Source organism: Salvelinus namaycush, chromosome 4 (genome assembly GCF_016432855.1).
Source record: "Salvelinus namaycush isolate Seneca chromosome 4, SaNama_1.0, whole genome shotgun sequence".
Taxonomy (NCBI): domain Eukaryota; kingdom Metazoa; phylum Chordata; class Actinopteri; order Salmoniformes; family Salmonidae; genus Salvelinus; species Salvelinus namaycush.
This window is the reverse complement of record NC_052310.1, coordinates 63,190,662-63,214,833: the sequence shown is the minus strand read 5'-3', so window position 1 is coordinate 63,214,833 and position 24,172 is coordinate 63,190,662. Positions and strand designations below refer to the sequence as shown.

At 44.0% G+C, this 24,172-nt stretch overlaps 1 protein-coding gene across 2 annotated transcripts in view; it reads left to right on the top strand.

Moving 5' to 3' along the window:
* LOC120046713 (cell division cycle and apoptosis regulator protein 1-like) overlaps positions 1-23,379 on the top strand; it is a 37,398-nt gene extending 14,019 nt beyond the window's left edge. For both annotated transcript variants that reach the window (XM_038992155.1, XM_038992154.1), the window contains 17 exons: positions 157-279; positions 1,405-1,597; positions 1,759-2,050; positions 3,764-3,989; positions 4,157-4,270; positions 4,405-4,571; positions 5,337-5,547; positions 6,864-6,947; positions 8,764-8,952; positions 9,181-9,372; positions 14,069-14,290; positions 15,781-15,925; positions 16,129-16,364; positions 19,736-19,856; positions 20,110-20,310; positions 20,677-20,882; positions 21,811-23,379. In XM_038992155.1, coding sequence (XP_038848083.1) covers positions 157-279; positions 1,405-1,597; positions 1,759-2,050; positions 3,764-3,989; positions 4,157-4,270; positions 4,405-4,571; positions 5,337-5,547; positions 6,864-6,947; positions 8,764-8,952; positions 9,181-9,372; positions 14,069-14,290; positions 15,781-15,925; positions 16,129-16,364; positions 19,736-19,856; positions 20,110-20,310; positions 20,677-20,882; positions 21,811-21,873 — 2,985 coding nt within the window. In that variant the 3' untranslated portion in view covers positions 21,874-23,379. The remainder of the gene's footprint in view (positions 1-156; positions 280-1,404; positions 1,598-1,758; positions 2,051-3,763; positions 3,990-4,156; positions 4,271-4,404; positions 4,572-5,336; positions 5,548-6,863; positions 6,948-8,763; positions 8,953-9,180; positions 9,373-14,068; positions 14,291-15,780; positions 15,926-16,128; positions 16,365-19,735; positions 19,857-20,109; positions 20,311-20,676; positions 20,883-21,810) is intronic.
* Positions 23,380-24,172: the final 793 nt, after the last annotated feature.

Below are 24,172 nucleotides of genomic sequence, written 5' to 3'. Positions count from 1 at the left end.
TAGCCTACTTGTAGCCTTCAAGCAGTATAGATGGAGCCATTGCCATATTCACCCTCGATCTCAGTGCAGAGGTGAAGTTTGAGAGTGATCAGATTGGAACCCAGCCCTTTGTGTGTCTGTTATTAACCACTCTGATCTCCACCCCTCCTCCCCTAGCTTCAGCAGCAGCCCCAGTCCTTACCTCCAGTTCCCCCACAGCTGAGCAGCTTCTATGCTGACCAGGGAATGCAGCAGCGCTACTCAGACATGCACTCTGTCGGCATGGACAACAGACAAAATGTAACACTCCCCCCGCCTTACCCTGCCCCCCCCCACACACACACCTCTATGGCCCTCTTATTCTCTTTCTTTTTTCTTTATACATATTCCTACTTCTTTCACACAATCTGTGCTTCTCCCTCCTCTCTTATATTCTCTTCTATTCTCTCTCCTCAACTTTCTGTCTTCTCTCTCTTTTCCTTCTTCACGCTGAGCATTTATTTGTGTTTCAGACCCAGATGGTTTCCTGATCTATAAAAGCACATAAAATGCATTGAATACATTTTTATCTCGGGGCCTTATGGTCTGTCAGAAAATGTTTCTGAATGCAATCTAATTGGGGCTTTTCTAACAGTGAAATCAAAGAAAATTTCTCAACAGGGGAAATTTGCAATTTTGAAGGTGCAATCCATAAGATTTCCTTTCATTGTTGATTTAGGCTAACCATGCGAGTCCCATTGATGGTAATGTTTTTTGTGCTTACATTTTTACAGACATTAAAGAAGTTAAATCAACAAATACTAGGATTTCTAGGATATCTTTCAGAATGCACTTTTGACACACTTTTTCTTCACTTCTCTGACCCTTCTTCAATGTTATGATTTTCACACATGATTATCACCTTTTCACCTCACAAACAGGTTGGGAACTACTATCAAAACTGGAAAGTTCTCCATACATCAAACAGAAAGTCATACACCTATCATTCCAGGGTTTTGCAGAGTTTTATAACTTCACCTTTTTGTCGTTTTTTTTTCGTGGAACCTGTCCTGTCTTTGCAGATAATGCAGACCGAATATATGCTACTTTGGCAGTAGTTTTCTCGTTTGTTGACAGAATTTAGTCACTGTACCTGATTGAAACAACTGTACTTGCCAAAAAACATTTTGGGTGAAAGAAATGGACGCCTTCCAAACCTCACTCCTCTAGTTCTGTTTTGCTTTAGCACATGGTTACCTTTTGGCAGCGGCACAAACCTCATTTGGTGTATGTCCTCTTTGCATAATGATATCCATGATGCACATTTCTTTAACTTAAGCTCATATATGGGACAATAAATCAAAATAAATCACTTACTCTGGTAAGATACCTCATGGGACAGCTCTGGGGTAATGCTAACCTCTTTTCTCCCATACCCCACCCCAGAGCCAGCCTCCAGGCCCTAATATGATGAAGCCGGGTCCCAACATGCTCCAGTCTCTGCCTCCCCCCACCAATTTCAATGTACAGGCCCAGGGTCCCCCTCCTCCCCTGCTCCAGGCCCAGCTCTCTGCTGCCTCCTTGGCCCCGCTCCTACATAACCCCCCTCCGCCCCTGCTATCACAGCCACCACCCAAAGGTAGGGGGCACTATGATGTCGATTTGTGTTTTTCTTATGCTTTTAGATTTAGTTGCTACTTTTGCAGAAAATAAAGAAATGATTTGTAATATATCTGTCTGGGTTTATGTATTTGTCTGTCTGTGTCTGTTTCTCTTTCTCGCTTTGCGTGTTTCCTCTAGATGTGTTCTCAGGAGGTCTGCTTCAGCCCCCAGTGAGGATGATGCCTCAGCCCGTCCGGCGTCTGGACCCCTCCCCCCGCTTCCCCAACCGTAATGACCGCCCTGAACTCATCCTCAGGACCAAGGATGAACGCAGTCGTGAAAGAGACCGTGAGCGCAGAAGGTCCAGAGAGCGCTCTCCCATACGTAAACGCTCCAGGGACCGTTCTCCGAGACGTGATCGCTCCCCACGCCGCCCTCGTAGGGTGGTGCCTCGCTACACCGTCCAGTTCTCCAAGTTCAGCCTGGACGGGTGGGTCGACCAATCATTATAATCAGTTTCAGATTTTCATTGCTACTATATCTGGGTGTAATCTCGAAAACACGACCATTGGCAACACAGTGACTAGGGTCTGATTTAAATGATGGACTCTTGGCATAGAGGAACTACACCAGTAGCTAGCAAGATGGAGATCACGGAGGTCATCTTTAATGAGTGCATTTCACAAGTGGCTAGTTTGCATCAACTACCTTAACTAAAACCACTGAAAAGGTTTTTCCTGCACACTTTGGTTTTCAATTGTGATGTTCTGGCTTGTCTTCCTTGTAATTTTGGGGGAGAGTCCCCTGAATTAGTTTTTTTCCCTTCATAGACAGTGACATAGTTTCTCTATGCCAAAAGAGTCAATTGAAACCAGAGGGGTATACTACGAAGGAAGCTAGATCTACTCAGGGTTTTCTAAAGCTAGCCAGCTTCAGTTAGCTTCACATTCCAGCACAGGCTTCCTCCTTACAAAAGTTTTACTGTGCTTGAAGTTTCAAATGCATTCTGTCATTATTAAATGTGTAATGTGATAGGTATTTTAACATGACTAGTTTTTAACACATAAAAAATGAACACTTCCTCAAATGAAGGGGAGGATGACGCGATCTTTACGAAAGGGAGGAAATCTGATTTAATTTATCCTCAACTCGCGGCTCAGACACTTCATTCGGGATAAATGGAGTTAGCCCTGAGTTAGCCTGCCTCGGAGCAGGTTAGTTTTGAAGCGTTCGTTGCCATAGAAATCAACCTGGCTAAAAGGTGAGCCACTTTCGTGGTACTGGTTATCCCGAGTTGAACTCGAGAGTTGACCAAAGTTACCTCAGTAACTCCTCAAACCTGATTCGTAGTATAGGGCTCTGACCCTAGTCACTGTGTTGACTAGGGTCGGGCTTTTGTCACTACTCAGGGGTGCAGCAGTTGACTTTAGAACTGTGTGTATGTAGGGGCTTCCCGAGTGGCGCATTGGTCTAAGTGCTAGAGGCGTCTCTACAGATTCGGATTCGATCCCGGGCTGTGTCACATCCGGCCGTGACCGGGAGACCCATGACGCGGCGCACCATTGGCCCAGCATCGTTAGGGGAGGGTTTGGCCAGCAGGGATGTCCTTGTCCCTTCGCGCTCTAGCGACTGCTGTGGCAGGCCGGGCGCATGCACGCTGACACGGTCGCCAGTAGTACGGTGTTTCCTCCAACACATTGGTGCGGCTGGCTTCCGGGTTAAGCGAGCAGTGTGTCGAGAAGCAGTGCGTTTTGGTAGGGTCATGTTTCGGAGGACACATGGCTCGCGATATTCACCTCTATCCGTACTGGAGTTGCAGTGATGGGACAAGACTGTAGCTACCAATTTGGATATCACGAAATTTGGGAGAAAAAGGGGTAAAAAATAAGAAGTGTGTGTGTGTGTAGTGGAGGACTAGGTGAACTGTATATATTCCCGGGTTTCGGCACCAACTCGGAGCCTCTCGGGCCTTTCTTACAGTGTACATAGAGTCTTCGGTCTGCTCGCTGTTCCTCGTGTGTCCCTGTTTCTGATTGTTATAAAGAAGTGCATGTGAGGAGGTAAATTGAGGTTGTATTAAAGATGTTTTGTAATTGATAAAACAATGCTATGTGGCTGCATTGAAGCAGGTTCTAGGTGCTTTGCTAGAACCGTTTGTAGTGACTACATTTGGTAGAACTGTACTATTTTCTTTCCCCTCCAGTTCTAACTGTGACATGATGGAGCTGAGGAGACGCTATCAGAGCCTGTACATCCCCAGTGACTTCTTTGATGCTGTGTTCACCTGGGTGGATGGCTTCCCCCTGCAACGGCCCTTCCAGTTCGGCAACTACTGTAACTTCCACATCATGCACAAGGAGGTGGACTCTCTGGTCAAGAACACTGCGGTGCTGGACCCTCCCGATGCCAACCACACATACAGTGCTAAGGTAGGGTATACACACAGACAGGTTGCATGCGCATGTACATACACCTGTACAGCGCTATGTTGTGATACATACATACACACACACACACACCTACTAATACCACTTACAGTGCTAAGGTATTCCACACACACCCTCACCTGTCCTGTCTGTTGTAATGCATTGAATAGGTGATGTTGCTGGCCAACCCCAGTCTAGAAGAGCTCTACCATAAGTCCTGTGCTCTGGCTGAGGACCCTCAAGAACTCAGAGACTCCTTCCAGCACCCCGCCCGCCTCATCAAGGTCAGTTAGGTGTCAACCAATCAGGTGTTTTTCCCTAGCCTGGCGTACGGTATGTCTAAGTTATAGAGTAGCATGGCTTAGGCTTGTTTTTGACCTCTTGTTTGTCTCTCTTTCGGTCTCTCTCTGTCGCTCAGTTCCTGGTGGGGATGCGGGGTAAGGACGAGGCCATGGCCATCGGGGGCCACTGGTCCCCCTCCCTGGATGGAGCGGAGCCTGAGAAGGACCCGGCCGTGCTCATAAAGACAGCCATACGCTGTTGTAAGGCCCTCACAGGCATAGACCTGAGTCTCTGCACTCAGTGGTAAGTCCTGCTCTTTTCTCAACCTCCTTTCTCTCTTTTCTATCGCTGTCTTTTCTCTGTCTATAACTAGGCCAGTGGTAGTATTATAAGGTTTTGTTAACTCCCAACGATTACCATATAGCTTTTTTTGTTGGTTTTTGGACATTAATGACTGATTCTGTCATTTGATTTGCCTCTTAATTATTTTTTGTTTTCCAATGTCTTTGGCTACCATATGACGCCGTCCTGCTTCTATCTATCTTTGTATATCTATGTTGTGGATGATTGAATGCATTGATTTTTGTGGCTTGAAGCGCAGTCTCCCGGACCAGAAGACACCACCATTACTTTTCGTGTTTTAAATGTTTTCTTTTCATTCTGTTAAATATCTTACATATTTAACTTCTTGCTATCACTGTCCTGTTCTCTGATTCTGTGTCTTCTCTCACAAACTCTCCCGTCCGCGAGGTCGTAAGCTACACAAACACAGAAATTCTGAGCTTTGATTGACTGATGGCGAGGGTTGAGACGGGTTTGGGGTGTTACCAGGCTTGATGTTTTGTCAAAACAAAAAATGGCCGCTGTTATCCCTGAAAACCAATGGACAACCACTGGAGAGCTGCAGACTGGGTTCCATGCTAATGTTGTGTGTTGGGGGGGAAACTGTAACAAGTTCAAAAGTCATTGGGGGGGTAATGTAGCCTAGGCTAGCCCTAGCCCTGTTTTTGAGAGTTGTGTCCCTGACCCCAATGTTTCTTTCCAATGCGCCTTCTTCCTTTGCGACAGGTATCGTTTTGCAGAGATTCGCTATCATCGCCCTGAGGAGACTCACAAGGGGCGGACAGTGCCCGCACATGTGGAGACAGTGGTTTTGTTTCTTCCGGATGTTTGGCATTGTCTTCCTACCCGCTCAGAGTGGGAAGGGCTGTCGCGGGGACTTCGGGAGCAGCTGGCTGAGAAGCTGTCCGCGGAGCGGAAGGAGGCTGACGGAGAACAGGCACTGAACCGCTAATCCCTCTTCTCATTTCCCCCGCTTCTCACAGGAAGAACACAGCCACAGGATATTCACTAGACATAACCACCCCAGATACACACAGTACATTATGTTATACAAATCTAAACACACACAGAGGGCAAACCAGATATCACCATCATCGCAGGCAGGATATTGAACTACCTGGTCCCCTTTAGGTTCAGTTCCTCTCACTGGTCCCCCCCTCTCCTACCGTCCTGCTACCTGGTCCTACCCCCACTGTCCCCTCCCTACACCCCCACCTGCCCTCACACTCAGCAGACACAGTGGACGGAGACTAGGTCTTATCTGAATGACAATGCCGCGACTGGCCAATCAGCTTCCAGCTTTATAAATTACTCGTAATTGGGTACTAAACTGGATATAGCCTAATTTTAATTGGCTTTATTTGCTTGTGCCAAAATCACAATGAATAAAAAATGAACCCGCTTGCAATTTTGGCTGCTTGCATGAGGGGAGGATAAAATGACATTATTTGATTATTTGCTTGGGACCGCTGAGGATTCTAAAAGAGAATGCTGGAACCTGCAGAGCTAGTTGCATTGGCATGTGTTTGTTCTAGATTTTGTTTTAGATTTTTATATATATAGTTTTTCTTCAGTTCAATATCTGCTGAACTTGAAAAGAGAGAAAAAACCCTTCCCTAAGTTCTGTCTGTCGTCTGTTCCTGTTTTGATTGGACTGTATCTAGAGCTTGGTTTGTTCCAGGGCAGTTGTTTGGACAGATGGTTTTCTATGATCTTTTAGAACCTAACAGAACCAAAATAATGCAGAATCCTGAACTATCCAAATCAGAATCTCTGTCAGACTAGGATGGCTGGCTAGGGAACCCACATACAGACAGTTGGCATACACACTGAGTTTGGCAACACAAGCTTTGAGTTGAACCTGATGTACCTACCACTACACAGATACAGACCACACCCCCTTTGGAACCCACTGTCATTGATTTACCTTTTTGTGTTCCACAGAACGTGATTGATTGGCCGCTGGGGATGGGGGGAGGGGCATTGGTTTTCCGTGATAAAGGTTTTATATTAAAGAGCTAGAGGGCGTCCCTGTGTTACCTACTACCCACCCTGCAGTAGCAGAGGACTACTTTATCATCCCAGAGCAACTCACTAGGACCAGAGAAACTATCAGACACATGATGTGAAGGATCACCTTTTGTTTTTTCACTATTTAAAACGACAGGAGAACAACTGTTTTAATGGTTTTCTGTCCCTCTTTCTTTTTCTTTCTGTATCTCTCTATCTCGGTTGGACGTTTCTTTCTCAAAGGAGGAAGAGGAGAAGGATGAAGAAGATTCGAAGGAGGTGACCACCCCGACACACTGGACTAAGCTTGATCCGAAATCAATGAAGGTAGTATTCGATAGTTGATAGTTGAATAGCCTATACTTGAGAAATGACTGAATATTACTCAGTACAAAGTTAGTTACTTTTAAAGCCACTTAGCAGATATACTTTTATTTACAGTACAGTGAGTGCATAGCCTACATTTTTAGTATGTGATGCAGGATTTGAACCCACAACCTTGGCATTGCTAGCGAGTCAGGATACTGTTCTTCTGACGTGCTATTAGTTGTTTTGGTTCAGGTGGTTCCCCACATCTATACCTGGCATCATCTGGAACTGTGCAACTTAACAACAATCCTAACCAAAAAATTGCAGGGGGTGAAATGGTCCGGGATAGGGGAGGATTCAGGGTCCCCCTGGATAATTTTATTTAGAAGGACTGAGAAGCTCAGTTCTGGCTTTTTAAAGGACATTCTACTAGAAAATTATACTGAAAGAATCTAAAATATAATTTCCACCTCCAGAAATGAGCCCAATAACATAATGGTAAAATTATTTAAACATTTTGGCCCTTCAGGGGTCGCAGAAAAGGAAAGATAAAACGCAGAAAAACATCTTATAAACGCAGATCTAAAATACTTCTTATTGTACATTATGCTCGGCTTCAGTCAGCATTCGCTCCAAATCAGAATGTAAAATTACTAATTTTGTGCTTCAGTTGCACTTCTCAACTCAGATGAAATATCTTTGCTCTCTTCATTGGATCACCAGACAGCTCTTTGACTGCTGTGTAGACTACTTTTCTCCGGTACTTTCCTTCTGTGTAGTTTTTCTCCGGTAGCAAGTTAAAATGCAAGATTGACTTCAAGCGAAACATTAGGAAATGTAGCTGGGTACATTCTTTCTATGATAAACATTAGAAATATGATGGCCTTGCATCGTTTTTGCAAAACAAACACACTAATGTATTTTGTGTGAAGAAAAACTATAGTCGCACACCCCTTATCACTCCATTGTTGACTTTCAATATAACACTCAGGTTAAATGGTTTTGAAAATGCAGGTTTCTGAAAGCTAATGCGACCCCTGGACCAGGCATAACGTTATAGCCAATTGATACAAGTCATCATATCATTATGCCAGGTAGGTTAAGTTTATTTTGCCGTTAACATTTAATTTGGAAAGTTTTATGGGAAAGCCTTTAAGAAATTGTGTAGGCCATCATTGTAAATAAGAATTTGTTCTTAAACTGACTTGCCTAGTTAAATAAAGGTAAAAAACTAAGTGGTAGACACGGTCATTCCCATGCCGTTACGTCTTCAGAAAGTTGCAAGAAATACACATCGCTGATGCATTCTTTAATATTCTCTACATGTAGACTTTGGATTGAACAAATCTGCGTGCACTTTTTTCTCTAGGGCACTCGGAAAGAATAGCACAGTTAAACCTAGCGTTACAATTGTTCTCTGGGTGATATATTTATATTTTTGTGGGGGTCGCACTGATGCTCCCAAAATAAAATATCAGGTCACACAGCAAAATATCTAGGCTCGACCAAAATTGTCACATTTAGAGCCCTGGTCACAAGTCATGTCAATGCATTCTTGTCTGTAGCACCTCAGCAGGGCTAGCATTTTGGTAGTTTACTAGTGCACTTATATTTTGTTATGTATTGTGTGTCTCATTCCAGCATTCCTGTATTGATGTGTAGTAAAGTGGTACAAAAAAAGCAGCTGATGCAATCCATTTGTTCAGCACAAAATACATTTAAAAAAATAAACAATACGTGGGAGCTTCCTATTTTGAATCACATTGTATATCCAATCCATCCTAAATGTGTGACAAAATAATTATAAATGATGAACTGACCACCTCTCCTGTAGGTGAATGACCTGCGCAAAGAGCTAGAGTCACGCTCCCTGAGCTCTAAGGGGTTAAAGTCCCAGCTGATCGCACGCCTCACCAAGCAGTTGAAAGTGGAGGAGCAGGTAGAGGAGGCCAAGGAGCCTGAGAAACCAGAGAGCCAGGTCCCTGATGAGGAGGAGCCTCAACACATGGAGGAAGACAGAGAGGTACAGTACAGGAGACTAGGGTACTTACGACTAAGACACTTACTGCTAGGACACTTGTGTCTACTGTACTAACACCAAAGCTGAGGTATGCTTTTAGTGCATTTAGCTACAGTTAGCACAATGACAAACAGCATCACCAGGGATGGCTTACTTGAATGGGTCCACTGATTTCTTGTTTCTGATTATCCATCTCCTCATCCCATCTCTCTCTGACTGTCTGTTCATCAGGAGGAGGAGAGGAAGAAGCAGGAGGAGTTGGAGCGCCAGCGCAGAGAGAAGCGCTACGTCCTGCCAGACGAGCCCACCATCATAGTTCACCCCAACTGGGCGGCCAAGAACGGCAAGTTTGACTGCAGCGTCATGTCTCTGAGCGTGCTACTGGACTACAGGGTGGAGGACAACAAGGAACACTCCTTCGAGGTGAGACAACAGTCACATACACAAACACTCACACTTTCAGAGGACTTTCAGGACACACACACTAAGTCTCAGGACACTCAGTGAACACGAACACACACACACGTATTAGCAGCAGCTGCACTGAGTATTGGTATCTCCCAGTCATACACTGAATTTTACACCCCGTTCACGAAAATGGTTTGCTCCTACAGACATTGAGTCACTGGCTGTGGCTTGCTATATAAAGCAGGCATCGAGGCATTCAGTTACTGTTTGATTGGTTCGAATGGACAAAACGAGTGACCTAGTCACACCATTTCAGTATCTCAGAAACTGTCTGCCTCCTGGGATTTTCACGCACGACATTATCTAGGGTTTAAAGAGAATGGTACTACAAACAAAAAACATCCAGTCAACGATACTGTTCCCTCTAAGCTGCGTTCATGCACAGGTGCACAGCTCCCCTCGGACTGCCGCACAGAATAAATATCAGCCTCCCCAGAGAAGCACGAGATTGAACTTCACTCAACTTTCTAGAGTTTTCCCCTTTTAGTTAACACTATCAAGAACGGCATCTCGGAAAGCACCACTCGTTGGTCCTTGTGGTGTAATGGCGTAGGGAATGTTTTCCTAGCACACGTTAGGTCCCTTGATACCAATTGAGCAACGTTTGAACGCCACACCTTGTAGAATCCATGCCCCGCAGAATCCAGGCTGTTCTCAAATTGTATTTGTCACATCTGCCGAATTCAACAGGTGTAGTAGACCTTACCGTGAAATGCTTACTTACCTTAACTTCTAGTTCCTCCCAAACCCGGATCCGGGAGCACCCCCACCAGTAAAAAAGCTGACTAGCCTAGCATAGCGTCACAAGTAAATACTAGCATCTAAATATCATTAAATCACAAGTCCAAGACACCAGATTAAAGATACACTTCTTGTGAATCCATCCACCATTTCTGATTTTTAAAATGTTTTACAGGGAAGACACAATATGTAAATCTATTAGCTAACCACGTTAGCAAAAGACACAATTTTTCTTACTCCACCATTTTTTCACTCCATCAGTAGCTATCACCAATTCGACCAAATAAAGATATAAATAGCCACTAACCAAGAAAAAACTTCATCAGATGACAGTCTGATAACATATTTATTGTATAGCATATGTTTTGTTAGAAAAATGTGCATATTTCAGGTATAAATCATAGTTTACCATTGCAGCCACCATCACAAATCTCCCCAAAGCGACTAGAATAACTACAGAGAGCAACGTGTATTACCTAATTACTCATCATAAAACATTTCTTAAAAATACACAGCGTACAGCAATTGAAAGACACAGATCTTGTGAATCCAGACAATATTTCAGATTTTCTAAGTGTTTTACAGCGAAAACACAATATATCGTTATATTAGCTTACCACAATAGCAAACCAGACAACAGCATTGATTCCAGCCAAACATAGCGATAACGTATTCACCACCAAAATAAATAAATTTTTCACTAACCTTCTCAGAATTCTTCAGATGACAGTCCTGTAACATCATATTACACAATGCATATAGGTTTTGTTCGAAAATGTGCATATTTAGCAGCACAAATCATGGTTATACAATGTGATCAGTGGCAACAGGTCATGCATTCTGGCCGGCGCCATCTTGGAAAGGCACCTAATCTAATCAATAAATAATCGTAAACTTGACTAAAAAATACAGGTTGGACATCAAATGAAAGATGCATTAGTTATTAATGCAACCGCTGAGTTAGATTTTTAAAATTAACGTTACTAGACATACAGTGTGCGTTACAGCCAGACTAGTGCCGCAATAATGGCGGACAAATCGGTTTACATTTTTCCACATAAATACGGAATAACATCATAAATAGCTCTTACTTTTGGACGAGCTTCCATCAGAATCTTGGGCAAGTGGTCCTTTGTCCAAAAGAATCGTTGCTTGGTTGTAAAACGTCGTCTTCAACTTCGGAATTAGCAGCTAACAATAGCTATGAGGCCACAACATGCCCAAATCCTCAAAACGCAATACTAAGGAAATTCCGAAAATAGCAATATACTCGCATAAACTGATAACTCGGTTTAAAATAACTTCGTTATGATGTTTCTAACACCTATATCGAATTAAATTACAGACGGATATATCTAAGGTCGATAACTGAGCGTTTCAAAATGCCATCCTGAGGTCTTGCTTTGCGCAATGACGAACGTCGAAAAGAGAGGTCCCCTCGTTCCTTGGCCTTTTATAAGCTCTGAGAACTACGTAGAAACTCCATTCCACTTCTCATTGGTTACTGACATCCAGGGGAAGGCGGGTGCAGTTCATGTCGACCCATAGGATACATACAGAGCTTTAAACTGATCTGAGAACAGAGCCTCGTTTTCAGACCTTCGCAGTTCCTGTCATGGATTTCGCTGCAGAAAGAGTTCTGGTTCACCCACAGACATAATTCAAACGGTTTTAGAAACTAGAGATTGTTTTCTATCCAATAGTAATAATAATATGCATATTGTACGAGCAAGAATTGAGTACGAGGCAGTTTAATTTGGAGACCAATTTTTCCAAGATCGAAATAGCACCCCCCATAGGCTCAAGAGGTTAACCAACAATGCAGTTCAAGAAATAGAGTTAAAGTATTTACTAAATAAACAACAAAAAAACAAAACAATAACGAGGATATATACAGGGGGTACCGGTACCGAGTCAATGTGTGGGGGTACAGGTTAGTCGAGGTAATTTGTACATGTAACTAGGGGTAAAGTAACTATGCATAGATAATAAACAGCGAGTAGCAACAGTGTAAAAACAAAGGGGGGGGGGGGGGATAGGTGTCAATGTAAATAGTCTAGGTAGCCATTTGATTAATTGTTCAGCAGTCTTATGGCTTGGGGGTAGAAGCTGTTAAGGAGCCTTTTGGACCTAGACTTGGCGCTCCGGTACCGCTTGCCGTGCGATAGCAGAGAGAACAGTCTACGACTTGGATGACTGGAGTCTTTGACAATTTTTGGGGTCTTCCGCTGACACCACCTAGCATTTAGGTCCTGAATGGCAGGAAGCTTGGCCCCAGTGATGTACTGTGTCGTACGCACTACCCTCTGTAGCTCCTTATGGTCTGATGCCGAGCAGTTGCCATACCAGCCGGTGATGCAACCGGTCAGGATGCTCTCGATGGTGCAGCTGTAGAACTTTTGGGGTATCTGGGGACCCATGCCAAATCTTTTCAGTCTCCTGCGGGGATAAAGGTGTTGTTCGGCCCTCTTCACGACTGTCTTGGTCTGTTTAGAACATGATAGTTTGTTGGTGATATAGACACCAAGGAACTTGAAACTCTCGACCCGCTCCACTTAAGCCCCGTCTATGTTAATGGGGGCCTGTTCGGCCCTCCTTTTCCTGTAGTCCACGATCAGATCCTTTGTCTTGCTCACAATGAGGGAGAGGAGGTATCCTGGCACCACACTGCCAGGTCTCTGACCTCTTTCCTATAGGCTGTTTCATCATTGTCGGTGATCAGGCCTACCACTTTTTTGTGTCGTCAGCAAACTTAATTATGGTGTTGGAGTCGTGCTTGGCCACGCAGTCATGGGTGAACACGGAGTACAGGAGGGGACTAAGCACGCACCCGTAAGGGTCCCAAGTGTTGTGGATCAGCGTGGCAGATGTGTTGTTGCCTACCCTTACCACCTGGGTGCTTCCTGTCAGGAAGTCCAGGATCCAGTTGCAGAGGGAGGTGTTTAGTCCCAGGGTCCTTAGCTTATTGATAAGCTTTGAGGGCACTATGGTGTTGAATGCTGAGCTGTAGTCAATGAACAGCATTCTCACATAGGTCTTCCTTTTGTCCAGGTGAGAAAGGGCAGTGTGTAGTGCGATTTGAGATTGCGTCATCTGTGGATCTGTTGGGGCTGTATGCAAATTGGAGTGGGTCTAGGGTTTCCAGATAACGGTGTTGATGTGAGTAATGACCAGCTTTTCAGCTATCCAAAATTTCATGGCTACCGACGTGAGTGCTACGGGGCGGTAGTCATTTAGACAGGTTACCTTCGCTTTCTTGGGCACAGTGACTATGGTGGTCTGCTTGAAACATCAGGGAGAGGTTGAAAATGTCAGTGAAGACACTTGCCAGTTGGTCTTTGCATGCTCTGAGTACACGTCCTGGTAATCCGTCTGGCCCTGCGGCCTTAAATGTTGACATGTTTAAAGGTCTTACTCGCATCGGCTACGGAGTGCGTGATCACTAATTTTGGGGGTAAAGGGGTGTCCGACCCGGTACTAGATGGGTGTACCTGATCAACTGGCCACTGAGTGTATACGTATGTACAAGAATCCAGTATATAAATAAATATGTGGTGTGTACAAACAGTGTACTCTAAAATACAAAGTACAGAGTGTGTGTTTGAGTATTAGGTGTGTGTGTGTGTATCACCTGATATACGGCTAGGGATGGCTGTTCAACTGATGGCATGGTAATCAAAGCTGTTTTTTAGTCTCGTTCTTGGTACTGATGCACCTGTACTGTCTACTCTTATTAAGGACGTCACTGGGCTACCTTCTGGCAGACGGAGACAGTACAGGTGCATCAAGACCGAGACTAAAAAACAGCTTTGATTACCATGCCATCAGTTGAACAGCCAATCCTAGCCGTAAGAGTTGCAATAAGAGTTGCATCAAAAGGTATCATGTCTCTGTCTCCTCTTCTCTCCAGGTTTCTCTGTTTGCGGAGCTGTTTAACGAGATGCTACAGAGAGACTTTGGCTACAGGATTTTCAAGGCCCTGGCCTCTGTGCCTTGCAAGGACGACAAGAAAGACAAGAAGGATAAAGCCAAGAAAGAGGCAGAGAAGAAAGCAGATGTGAAGAAAGTAAAAGAAGAGGAGAACGGAGAGCCGGTGACAAAGAAGGCAAAAGAGGAGGAACCGGAGAAGAAGGTAGGTGGTTCATAGCTCTCGAGAGTGAATTGTATTTATATTGAGAAAAAGTAGGTGGGAGGTTCATGGCTCTTGAGTGAATTGTATTTACAGTGCTTTCAGAAGGTATTCATACCCCTTCCTTGACTTATTCCCCATTTTATTGTTACAGCCTGAATTTAATAATTTTTTCCTCACCCATCTACACACAATACCCCATAATGACAAAGTCAAAACATGTTTTTAGAAATGTTTGATTACAGCTGTGTCTTTCTGGGTAAGTCTCTTAAGAGCTTTCCACACCTGGATTGTGCAACATTTTCCCATTATTCATTGCTAGACAACCATTTTCAGGTCTTGCCATAGCTTTTCAAGCAGATTTAAGTCAAAACTGTAACTGAGCCACACGGGAACATTCAGTCTTCTTGGTAAGCAACTCCAGTGTAGATTTGGCCTTGTTAATATCCCAGTGTCTGGTGGGAAGCAGACTGAACCAGGTTTTCCTCTAGGATTTTCCTTGTGCTTGGCTCCATTCTGGTTCTTTTGTATCGTGAAAAACTCCCCAGTCCTTAACGATTACAAGCATACCCATAACATGATGCAGCCAACATTATGCTTGAAAATATGGGGCGTGGTAGTCGGTAATGTGTTGTATTGGATTTACCCCAACCATAAGATTTTGTACTCTTTTCTACTGCTTTGCCAAAGTTTCTGTATAGGCTTCCTTTTTTTCACTTGGTCCATCCTCAGTTTTCTCCTATCACTGCCATTAAACTCTGTAACTGTTTTAAAGTCACCAATGGCCTCATGGTGAAATCCCTGTGAGGTTTCCTTCCTTCCAGCAACTGAGTTATGAAGGATGCCTGTATCTTTGTAGTGACTGGGTATATTGATACACCATCCAAAGTGTAATTGATAACTTCACCATGCTCAAAGAGATATTCGATGTCTGCTTTTTTTTTTTATGACCAATAAGGTGCCCTTATTTGCGAGGAATTGGAAACCCTCCCTGATCTTTGATTGAATCTGTGTTTGAAATTCACTGCTCGACTGAGAGACCTTACAGATAATTTAAAGTGTGGGTTACAGAGATGAGGTAGTTATTAAAAAATCATGTTAAACACTATTATTGCACACAGTGAGTCCATGCAACTTATTATGTGGTTTGTTAAGCACATTTTAACTCCTGAACTTATTTAGGCGTGCCATAACAAAGGGTTTGAATATGTATTGACTCAAGACATTTGAGCTCAAGACATTTGTTTTTATTTTTTTATTTTGAAAAACTTAATTCCACTTTGACATTATGGGGTATTTTGTGTAGACCAGGGACACCATTTTTAATCGGGCTGTAACACAACAAAATGTGGAAAAAGTCAATGGGTGGTGTGAATATTTTCTGAAGGCACTGTACATACAAAGTTTGCTCCATGATGTAAAGGAAGTGCTCGGTTTTTCAAACAGCCTGCTAGTTCTAAGTTGTGCCTATGCCATGTATTTTCCAAACCCAGGAGGAGGGTGAGAAGGAGGAGGAGAAAGTGCTGAAGGAGGATTCTATAGATGCGGAAGAGAAGGAGGAGGATGAGAGCAGCAACACTAATGCTGAGGAGTACGACCCTCTGGAGGCCGAAGATGCTGATGATGATGATGAAGATGGTACATGCAATGCAATGCGCCTGTCCTGATTCATTATGGGCCTGTGTCCCGGACACAGATTAGCACTAGTTCTGGACTAAAAAGCATGCTCAAGAGAATCTCTATAACAAACCCTAGAACTGTTAAAAAATGATTCCCTGTACGTTTCACACAATTTCACCAGTACAAATCTGACTGACGGACTTTTGTCGATTCTTTCTCAGATAAAGACGATGAGGACTCTAACGGCAGGGACAGGAGAGACGACCGCAGCAGCAGAGACGACAGGAAGTCCAAAGAGCGGTCCTCTAAAGACAAGGAGAAGAAGCAGATGGTGACCTACAACAAGGACCTGCTTATGGCCTTTGTCTACTTTGACCAGAGCCACTGTGGCTACCTGCTGGAAAAAGACCTGGAGGACATCATGTACACACTGGGGTTACATCTGTCTAGAGCCCAGGTATACACACACACACACACACTGGGGTTACATCTGTCTAGAGCCCAGGTATACACACACACACACACTGGGGTTACATCTGTCTAGAGCCCAGGTATACACACACACACACACTGGGGTTACATCTGTCTAGAGCCCAGGTATACACACACACACACACTGGGGTTACATCTGTCTAGAGCCCAGGTATACACACACACACACACTGGGGTTACATCTGTCTAGAGCCCAGGTATACACACACACACACACTGGGGTTACATCTGTCTAGAGCCCAGGTATATACACACACACACACACTGGGGTTACATCTGTCTAGAGCCCAGGTATACACACACACACACACTGGGGTTACATCTGTCTAGAGCCCAGGTATACACACACACACACACACACACACTGGGGTTACATCTGTCTAGAGCCCAGGTATATACACTGCTCAAAAAAATAAAGGGAACACTTAAACAACACAATGTAACTCCAAGTCAATCACACTTCTGTGAAATCAAACTGTCCACTTAGGAAGCAACACTGATTGACAATAAATTGCACATGCTGTTGTGCAAATGGAATAGACAAAAGGTGGAAATTATAGGCAATTAGCAAGACACCCCCAATAAAGGAGTGGTTCTACAGGTGGTGACCACAGACCACTTCTCAGTTCCTATGCTTCCTGGCTGATGTTTTGGTCACTTTTGAATGCTGGCGGTGCTTTCACTCTAGTGGGAGCATGAGACGGAGTCTACAACCCACACAAGTGGCTCAGGTAGTGCAGCTCATCCAGGATGGCACATCAATGCGAGCTGTGGCAAGAAGGTTTGCTGTGTCTGTCAGCGTAGTGTCCAGAGCATGGAGGCGCTACCAGGAGACAGGCCAGTACATCAGGAGACGTGGAGGAGGCCGTAGGAGGGCAACAACCCAGCAGCAGGACCGCTACCTCCGCCTTTGTGCAAGGAGGAGCACTGCCAGTGCCCTGCAAAATGACCTCCAGCAGGCCACAAATGTGCATGTGTCTGCTCAAACGGTCAGAAACAGACTCCATGAGGGTGGTATGAGGGCCCGACGTCCGTCAGCGTAGTGTCCAGAGCATGGAGGCGCTACCAGGAGACAGGCCAGTACATCAGGAGACGTGGAGGAGGCCGTAGGAGGGCAACAACCCAGCAGCAGGACCGCTACCTCCGCCTTTGTGCAAGGAGGAGCACTGCCAGTGCCCTGCAAAATGACCTCCAGCAGGCCACAAATGTGCATGTGTCTGCTCAAACGGTCAGAAACAGACTCCATGAGGGTGGTATGAGGGCCCGACGTCCACAGGTGGGGGTTGTGCTTATAGCCCAACACCGTGCAGGACGTTTGGCATTTGCCAGAGAACACCAAGATTGGCAAATTCGCCACTGGCGCCCTGTGCTCTTCACAGATGAAAGCAGGTTCACACTGAGCACATGTGACAGACGTGACAGAGTCTGGAGACGCCGTGGAGAACGTTCTGCTGCCTGCAACATCCTCCAGCATGACCGGTTTGGCGGTGGGTCAGTCATGGTGTGGGGTGGCATTTCTTTGTGGGGCCGCACAGCCCTCCATGTGCTCGCCAGAGGTAGCCTGACTGCCATTAGGTACCGAGATGAGATCCTCAGACCCCTTGTGAGACCATATGCTGACACTTGCACATTTGTGGCCTGCTGGAGGTCATTTTGCAGGGCTCTGGCAGTGCTCCTCCTTGCACAAAGGCGGAGGTAGCGGTCCTGCTGCTGGGTTGTTGCCCTCCTACGGCCTCCTCCACGTCTCCTGATGTACTGGCCTGTCTCCTGGTAGCGCCTCCATGCTCTGGACACTACGCTGACAGACACAGCAAACCTTCTTGCCACAGCTCGCATTGATGTGCCATCCTGGATGAGCTGCACTACCTGAGCCACCTGTGTGGGTTGTAGACTCCGTCTCATGCTCCCACTAGAGTGAAAGCACCGCCAGCATTCAAAAGTGACCAAAACATCAGCCAGGAAGCATTGGAACTGAGAAGTGGTCTGTGGTCACCACCTGCAGAACCACTCCTTTATTGGGGGTGTCTTGCTAATTGCCTACAATTTCCACCTTTTGTTTATTCCATTTGCACAACAGCATGTGACATTTATTGTCAATCAGTGTTGCTTCCTAAGTGGACAGTTTGATTTCACAGAAGTGTGATTGACTTGGAGTTACATTGTGTTGTTTAAGTGTTCCCTTTATTTTTTTGAGCAGTGTATATATACACACACACTGGGGTTACATGTGTCTAGAGCCCAGGTATACACACACACACACACTGGGGTTACATCTGTCTAGAGCCCAGGTATATATATACACACACACACTGGGGTTACATCTGTCTAGAGCCCAGGTATACACACACACACACACACACACACACACACACACTGGGGTTACATCTGTCTAGAGCCCAGGTATATATATATACACACACACTGGGGTTACATCTGTCTAGAGCCCAGGTATATATATACACACACACTGGGGTTACATCTGTCCAGAGCCCAGGTATACATATACACACACACACACACACACTGGGGTTACATCTGTCTAGAGCCCAGGTATATATATATATATACACACACACACACTGGGGTTACATCTGTCTAGAGCCCAGGTATATATATATATATATATATATATACACACACACTGGGGTTACATCTGTCTAGAGCCCAGGTATACATATATACACACACACACACACACACACACACACACACACACACACACACTGGGGTTACATTTGTCTAGAGCCCAGGTGTATATATATACACACACACTGGGGTTACATCTGTCTAGAGCCCAGGTGTATATATATATACACACACACACACTGGGGTTACATCTGTTCAGAGCCCAGGTATATACACACACACACTGGTGTTACATCTGTCAAGAGCCCAGGTGTATATATACACACACACACACTGGGGTTACATCTGTCCAGAGCCCAGGTATATATACACACACACACACACACACACACACACTGGGGTTACATCTGTCTAGAGCCCAGGTATATATATACACACACACACACTATGGTTACATCTGTCCAGAGCCCAGGTATACACACACACACACACACACTGGGGTTACATCTGTCCAGAGCCCAGGTATATACACACACACACACACACACACTGGGGTTACATCTGTCTAGAGCCCAGGTATATATATACACACACACACTATGGTTACATCTGTCCAGAGCCCAGGTATACACACATACACTGGGGCTTGAGCTCAATGTTACACACGCCTGCCCTGCTATTTTTATATTCGTCACAATATATGTGATTGTTCATTTGTTAGTACTTTTCATAATGTTGATTCATTTGCAGGTAAAGAAGTTGTTGAACAAGCCGGTGGTGAGAGAGTCGTGTTACTACCGTAAACTGACGGACGCAGCTAAAGATGAGTCTGCTCCTTCCTTCAGTGAACCCCTGCTAGACAACCTGCTAGGTGAGGGAAGGAGACCTGACACTGGAATGGGTTATTCATTTTCTCTCTTTGACTTGTCTCAAAGCATTTTTTTAAGCTTCACTAAGGTGGATCGGAATGATCCATTCCTTCACCAATGCTTTCTGTGAATACCCAACATCCTAGTTAGAACTGACCTAGTGTGGTTTATTTTTGAGTCTGACACTCTCTCTCTGCTCTCTTTCTCTCCCTCTGCCTTTCCTCCTCGATCACCTCCTTTCTCCTCCCTCCTCAGGTAACCGTGCCTTGCTGCCCATGCTTGTGTCTCGTGGCCAGGCAGCGCCAGTGGAGGCTAGTGAGTCCGGAGGCGGCAGCAGTCTAATAGTGTATAATGGCGCCATGGTGGACGTGGGCAGCATCATGCAGAAACTGGACAAGAGTGAGAAGGCCAGGGAGGAGATTGAGCAGAAACTCATGGTGCAGGACTCCAAGATGGGTAAGAGACAAGTCACCTCAACAGATTTACTCAGTTCTATTCATTGCCATTGGGACATAGGCCACTACGAGCTCCCTCTACTTACTATCCTTGGCATCATTCTGTGCCTCGCTTCTGATCATTGTTAAACTCAGACTGGCTTTTTTAGGTCTTCAACGGTCTTTTAAGCTCAGATGGCTTTGACGCAATGTTATCCTAATTCTACGGCCTGATGGCATTAGAATTGCCCCTTGTGGGAGTAAAAAAATATCATATGTATTTTTAATACCTGCAATTGGTGAATGAACTTCAACCGGAAAAAAGTCTAATTTAATAGAATGTATTCCTGAGTGTCTAAACCTGTATGTGTGCGTTTTTGTGTTCCAGCCGAGGACACCAAGCAAATCCTCCAGCTGGTATCAGCTAACCGAGCCCTGTCTAAAGATCTGGAGGAGGTGAAGGGAACTCTGGGCCAGACAGAGAACAACTTCAGAGCTACGGTGGAAGAGAAGACCGTCTACCACGACCAGCTCAGCAAGACACTCAACAACCTGGGCAACACCATTAAGGAACTTCAGGGAGTCCTCAAGAAGGTAGAATTGATTGATTGATTTATTGGTAGACATGAGTTGGTTTTAAATGGTGATATTCATGGATTTCCATTAGGTCTCGAAGAAAGCACCTTACAATTTCTGGTGGATTGGGTTAGTTGTTAATGGGAGATTTGCATGAAACTTTAAGTTATGTTTAATAATCTTAAAGTTTTAGATTTGTACAATAATCAACCCAAACCAACTGTGATAAGAAAGAAATGTACTTGTCGTACAACCGTCAAAGTTTCACTATTGCCCCTTTCAGACAAATGGAATGTGGCGCCTTGAAAGCACCTCGGCTACGGCATGTTTGTTTGTTTGAAAAGGTGCACAATTACTTTTTAAATGCCGCCACGAAACCTTCTCTGGAGATAGTTAAGAAGCTCCACTGAACAGGCATTTGACTTGTCTCTAAAGGCTGCCTCTGTAGCGGGACTAATGTCCATCTAGGCAAACAGATCTGTCATTCAAATGACCTCGAGCTGCCTGCGCGCAGCCTGCCTGCACACAGACTCCTCCCTCCTAAAAAAAGTACTTTGAAGTTTGTTAAATACAATGGCTTACCAATACATTTAGTCTAAAGAAAACACATCTATCTACCTTGCCATAAAGAAACAGCAGAAAAACAACACAACAACCCATCAATCAGCAACGTTTATTGTTGTCAGGGAAACAATACCCGAACATTCTATGCCGGAGCTGAATTCTACTGGCTGAAAAGGTACAGACACTTCTGATGCGGGCGGCACTTCAATTTTTTATTTTTTGTTGCTGCTATCGACCCGTTACTGTAGTGGTGTCCTATGTATGAAAAGGGTAAATACTGTTCATAAAGAGCTCATTAGTTTGCAGAATACCGCCAAACATTGTTCTATTTTTGTATGTTGAAATGAACTGAAGAATTCCTGTCTTGTTTCTCCAATTCCAGGAGGTTCCCTCAGAAGCCGCAGCTGACCAAAAATCCCAAACAACTAATGGTTCAGACGAATGAAAGAATGAGTTGTGTAATCGGACACACTTCTTACAAATCCTGTACATATGCACTAAAAACAAGTTTCATTTGGGTCTATAGTAGTTGTTTTCTCTCTCATGGCCATAAATAGATTGGCATTGTGTTTTTGAATCCCAAAGGGCACCCTATTCCCTATATAGTGCACTACTTTTGAACAGGACACATTGGGGTCTGGTCAAACGTAGTGCACTATGTAGGGAATAGGGTGCCCTTTGGGACATAAGCGTTCACTTAATTAGTTCTAATGTTTTTAAGTGACCTCACTGTTTCCACCTGAAAATAACATGTTCATTTCATTGGTTTGAAATCAGTTAGTTTGATTCTCGGGTTATTATGATGCGTTCTAATTGTGAAACTATTAATAACTGATATTTTGTTCAAAATTGTGTTCGTTTCATTGAGAAGTGCTTCTTTGCTTACGGTATACATTTTTCATTTTTGTAGCTGCCTCAATTGCTCATGATAATTGAAATGTTTTGTTTTAGTCTGCATTGGTTTACTCGTTCATAGCCCTACCCAAATAGTAACACAACATTGATGCCAGTATGTGTGAGTAGTACTTTATATCAGATCATTCTAATTAGCAATAATGGTGTTATTTATGTTCAAGTGAATTCATTAAAAAAAAATATATTTAAAATAAATAAACAATGATATTTAGAGGGGAGGGATGAGGACCTTGAAGAAGATATGTTTTTGATGAGTCAACAGAATGACTCTTCTCCCTGATCAATAAAGTAATTGATCATTTTGTATTTCCTCGTCCTGACTAGACTGGCTGCCACTGTTTTGAGACATGGGTTGTATTCATTAGGGAACACTAACAAAGTAACGGCACATGAAAATTAGTGATTCTTATTGAACACGTTCAGATAGTACCTCCCCATTTTGGCCAGTTTGCTTCCGTTTGGTGCCCAATGAATACGACAGTAGTATTGCATGCATCTCCTTATGAGAAACCTCAGTCTCTTGAGGCCTCTTCCAGTAGCAAGCTTGTTTGATCCCAGGAGTTGTTCGACCATGGTAGTCAGTCAGTCGTGTGGTCTATGTTACATCTATCCAGGGTGGGATTGTTTAGCATTGAGTTGTTTGTTTATTGAAAGGGAAGTAAATGCAAAGCCAAACCATAAGCTGAATGTCTCAACTAACATCATAGGAACTGGAGCCCTAGGTATCGTCCTGCCTTTTGACCACAGATAGAATGGTTGTGATTCTAGACTAAAACAACATGAGAATACTACTGGAGTTCTGTTGTAGAATTATGGATGTTCTAGAAGTGATGTTTTCTGTTCTGGGGTTGTTGTAGAACAGTGTGAGGAGTTATGATTCTGTCCCTCAATGGTGGGCACCAGGTGTGATGGTGTATGTATGCATTTCTGGATGAGAGCCTAACTTGAGACATGAGCCCAAAGCATATCATTTTTCTATTGAAAATGTACTGTATGGCTGTCCTGTGCAGAATTAAAGGAGTCCATTTTAACATTTTGTCTGATTAGCTTTTTTGTCCTTTATTTTAGAGCCATTTTGTATGTAAAATAAAATGTGTACAGTATATTTTGGTTAACATTGATATTGAAATGCTTATTGCAATGAAAGATATGGAAAATGCTTATTGGAGAGCAATTTATAAAAAATATTCTTATGTGTAAACATCTGTGTTACGGGAAGTAGAATTTAGAAAGATGTAATAGAATGACAACCACCAGGGGGCATTGTAGTTTTTTTTTATGGTTTCAACACATCTGACATCTGTGCATTGTTTTGGTGTGTGTTCCTCCTGGTGATGTATTGTCACTAGTCAGTTTTTGTCCCCGGCAGCTTCACACCAGTCCCATCACACAAACAATGTTGTAGTGGTAAGAAAATTGGTGGTGGTGGAAAAGCTAACGCTCACTATACTGCAATGCAGTTTTCTGCAAAAGATGGGTAAACTACGTTTACCCTCCACTGCGCGCGCACACACACACACACAGATGGAAGCCTTAATAATGGATGTGATGGAAAGGTCTTCTTTCCTTCCACATTCCAAAACATAACTCAGACAAATTATTGTATGTTCCCTAAAGGTGATAAAACAAAACATTCATGTCTCTGTGTATTGAGCTTGTTCTCGTTCACATTGTGCCTCTTACTATCTATGAATGTGGGTGAGTTTGCTTCAGAGAAAATGAACTAGAGGTGACATTAAAGAGGGTACAGATCAAAGGTTGTTGCCAGAGGTCAGCTCACTGGGAAGCCAGTGTGACATTTCTAACTTCTCTGTTTACCTTTCACAAAA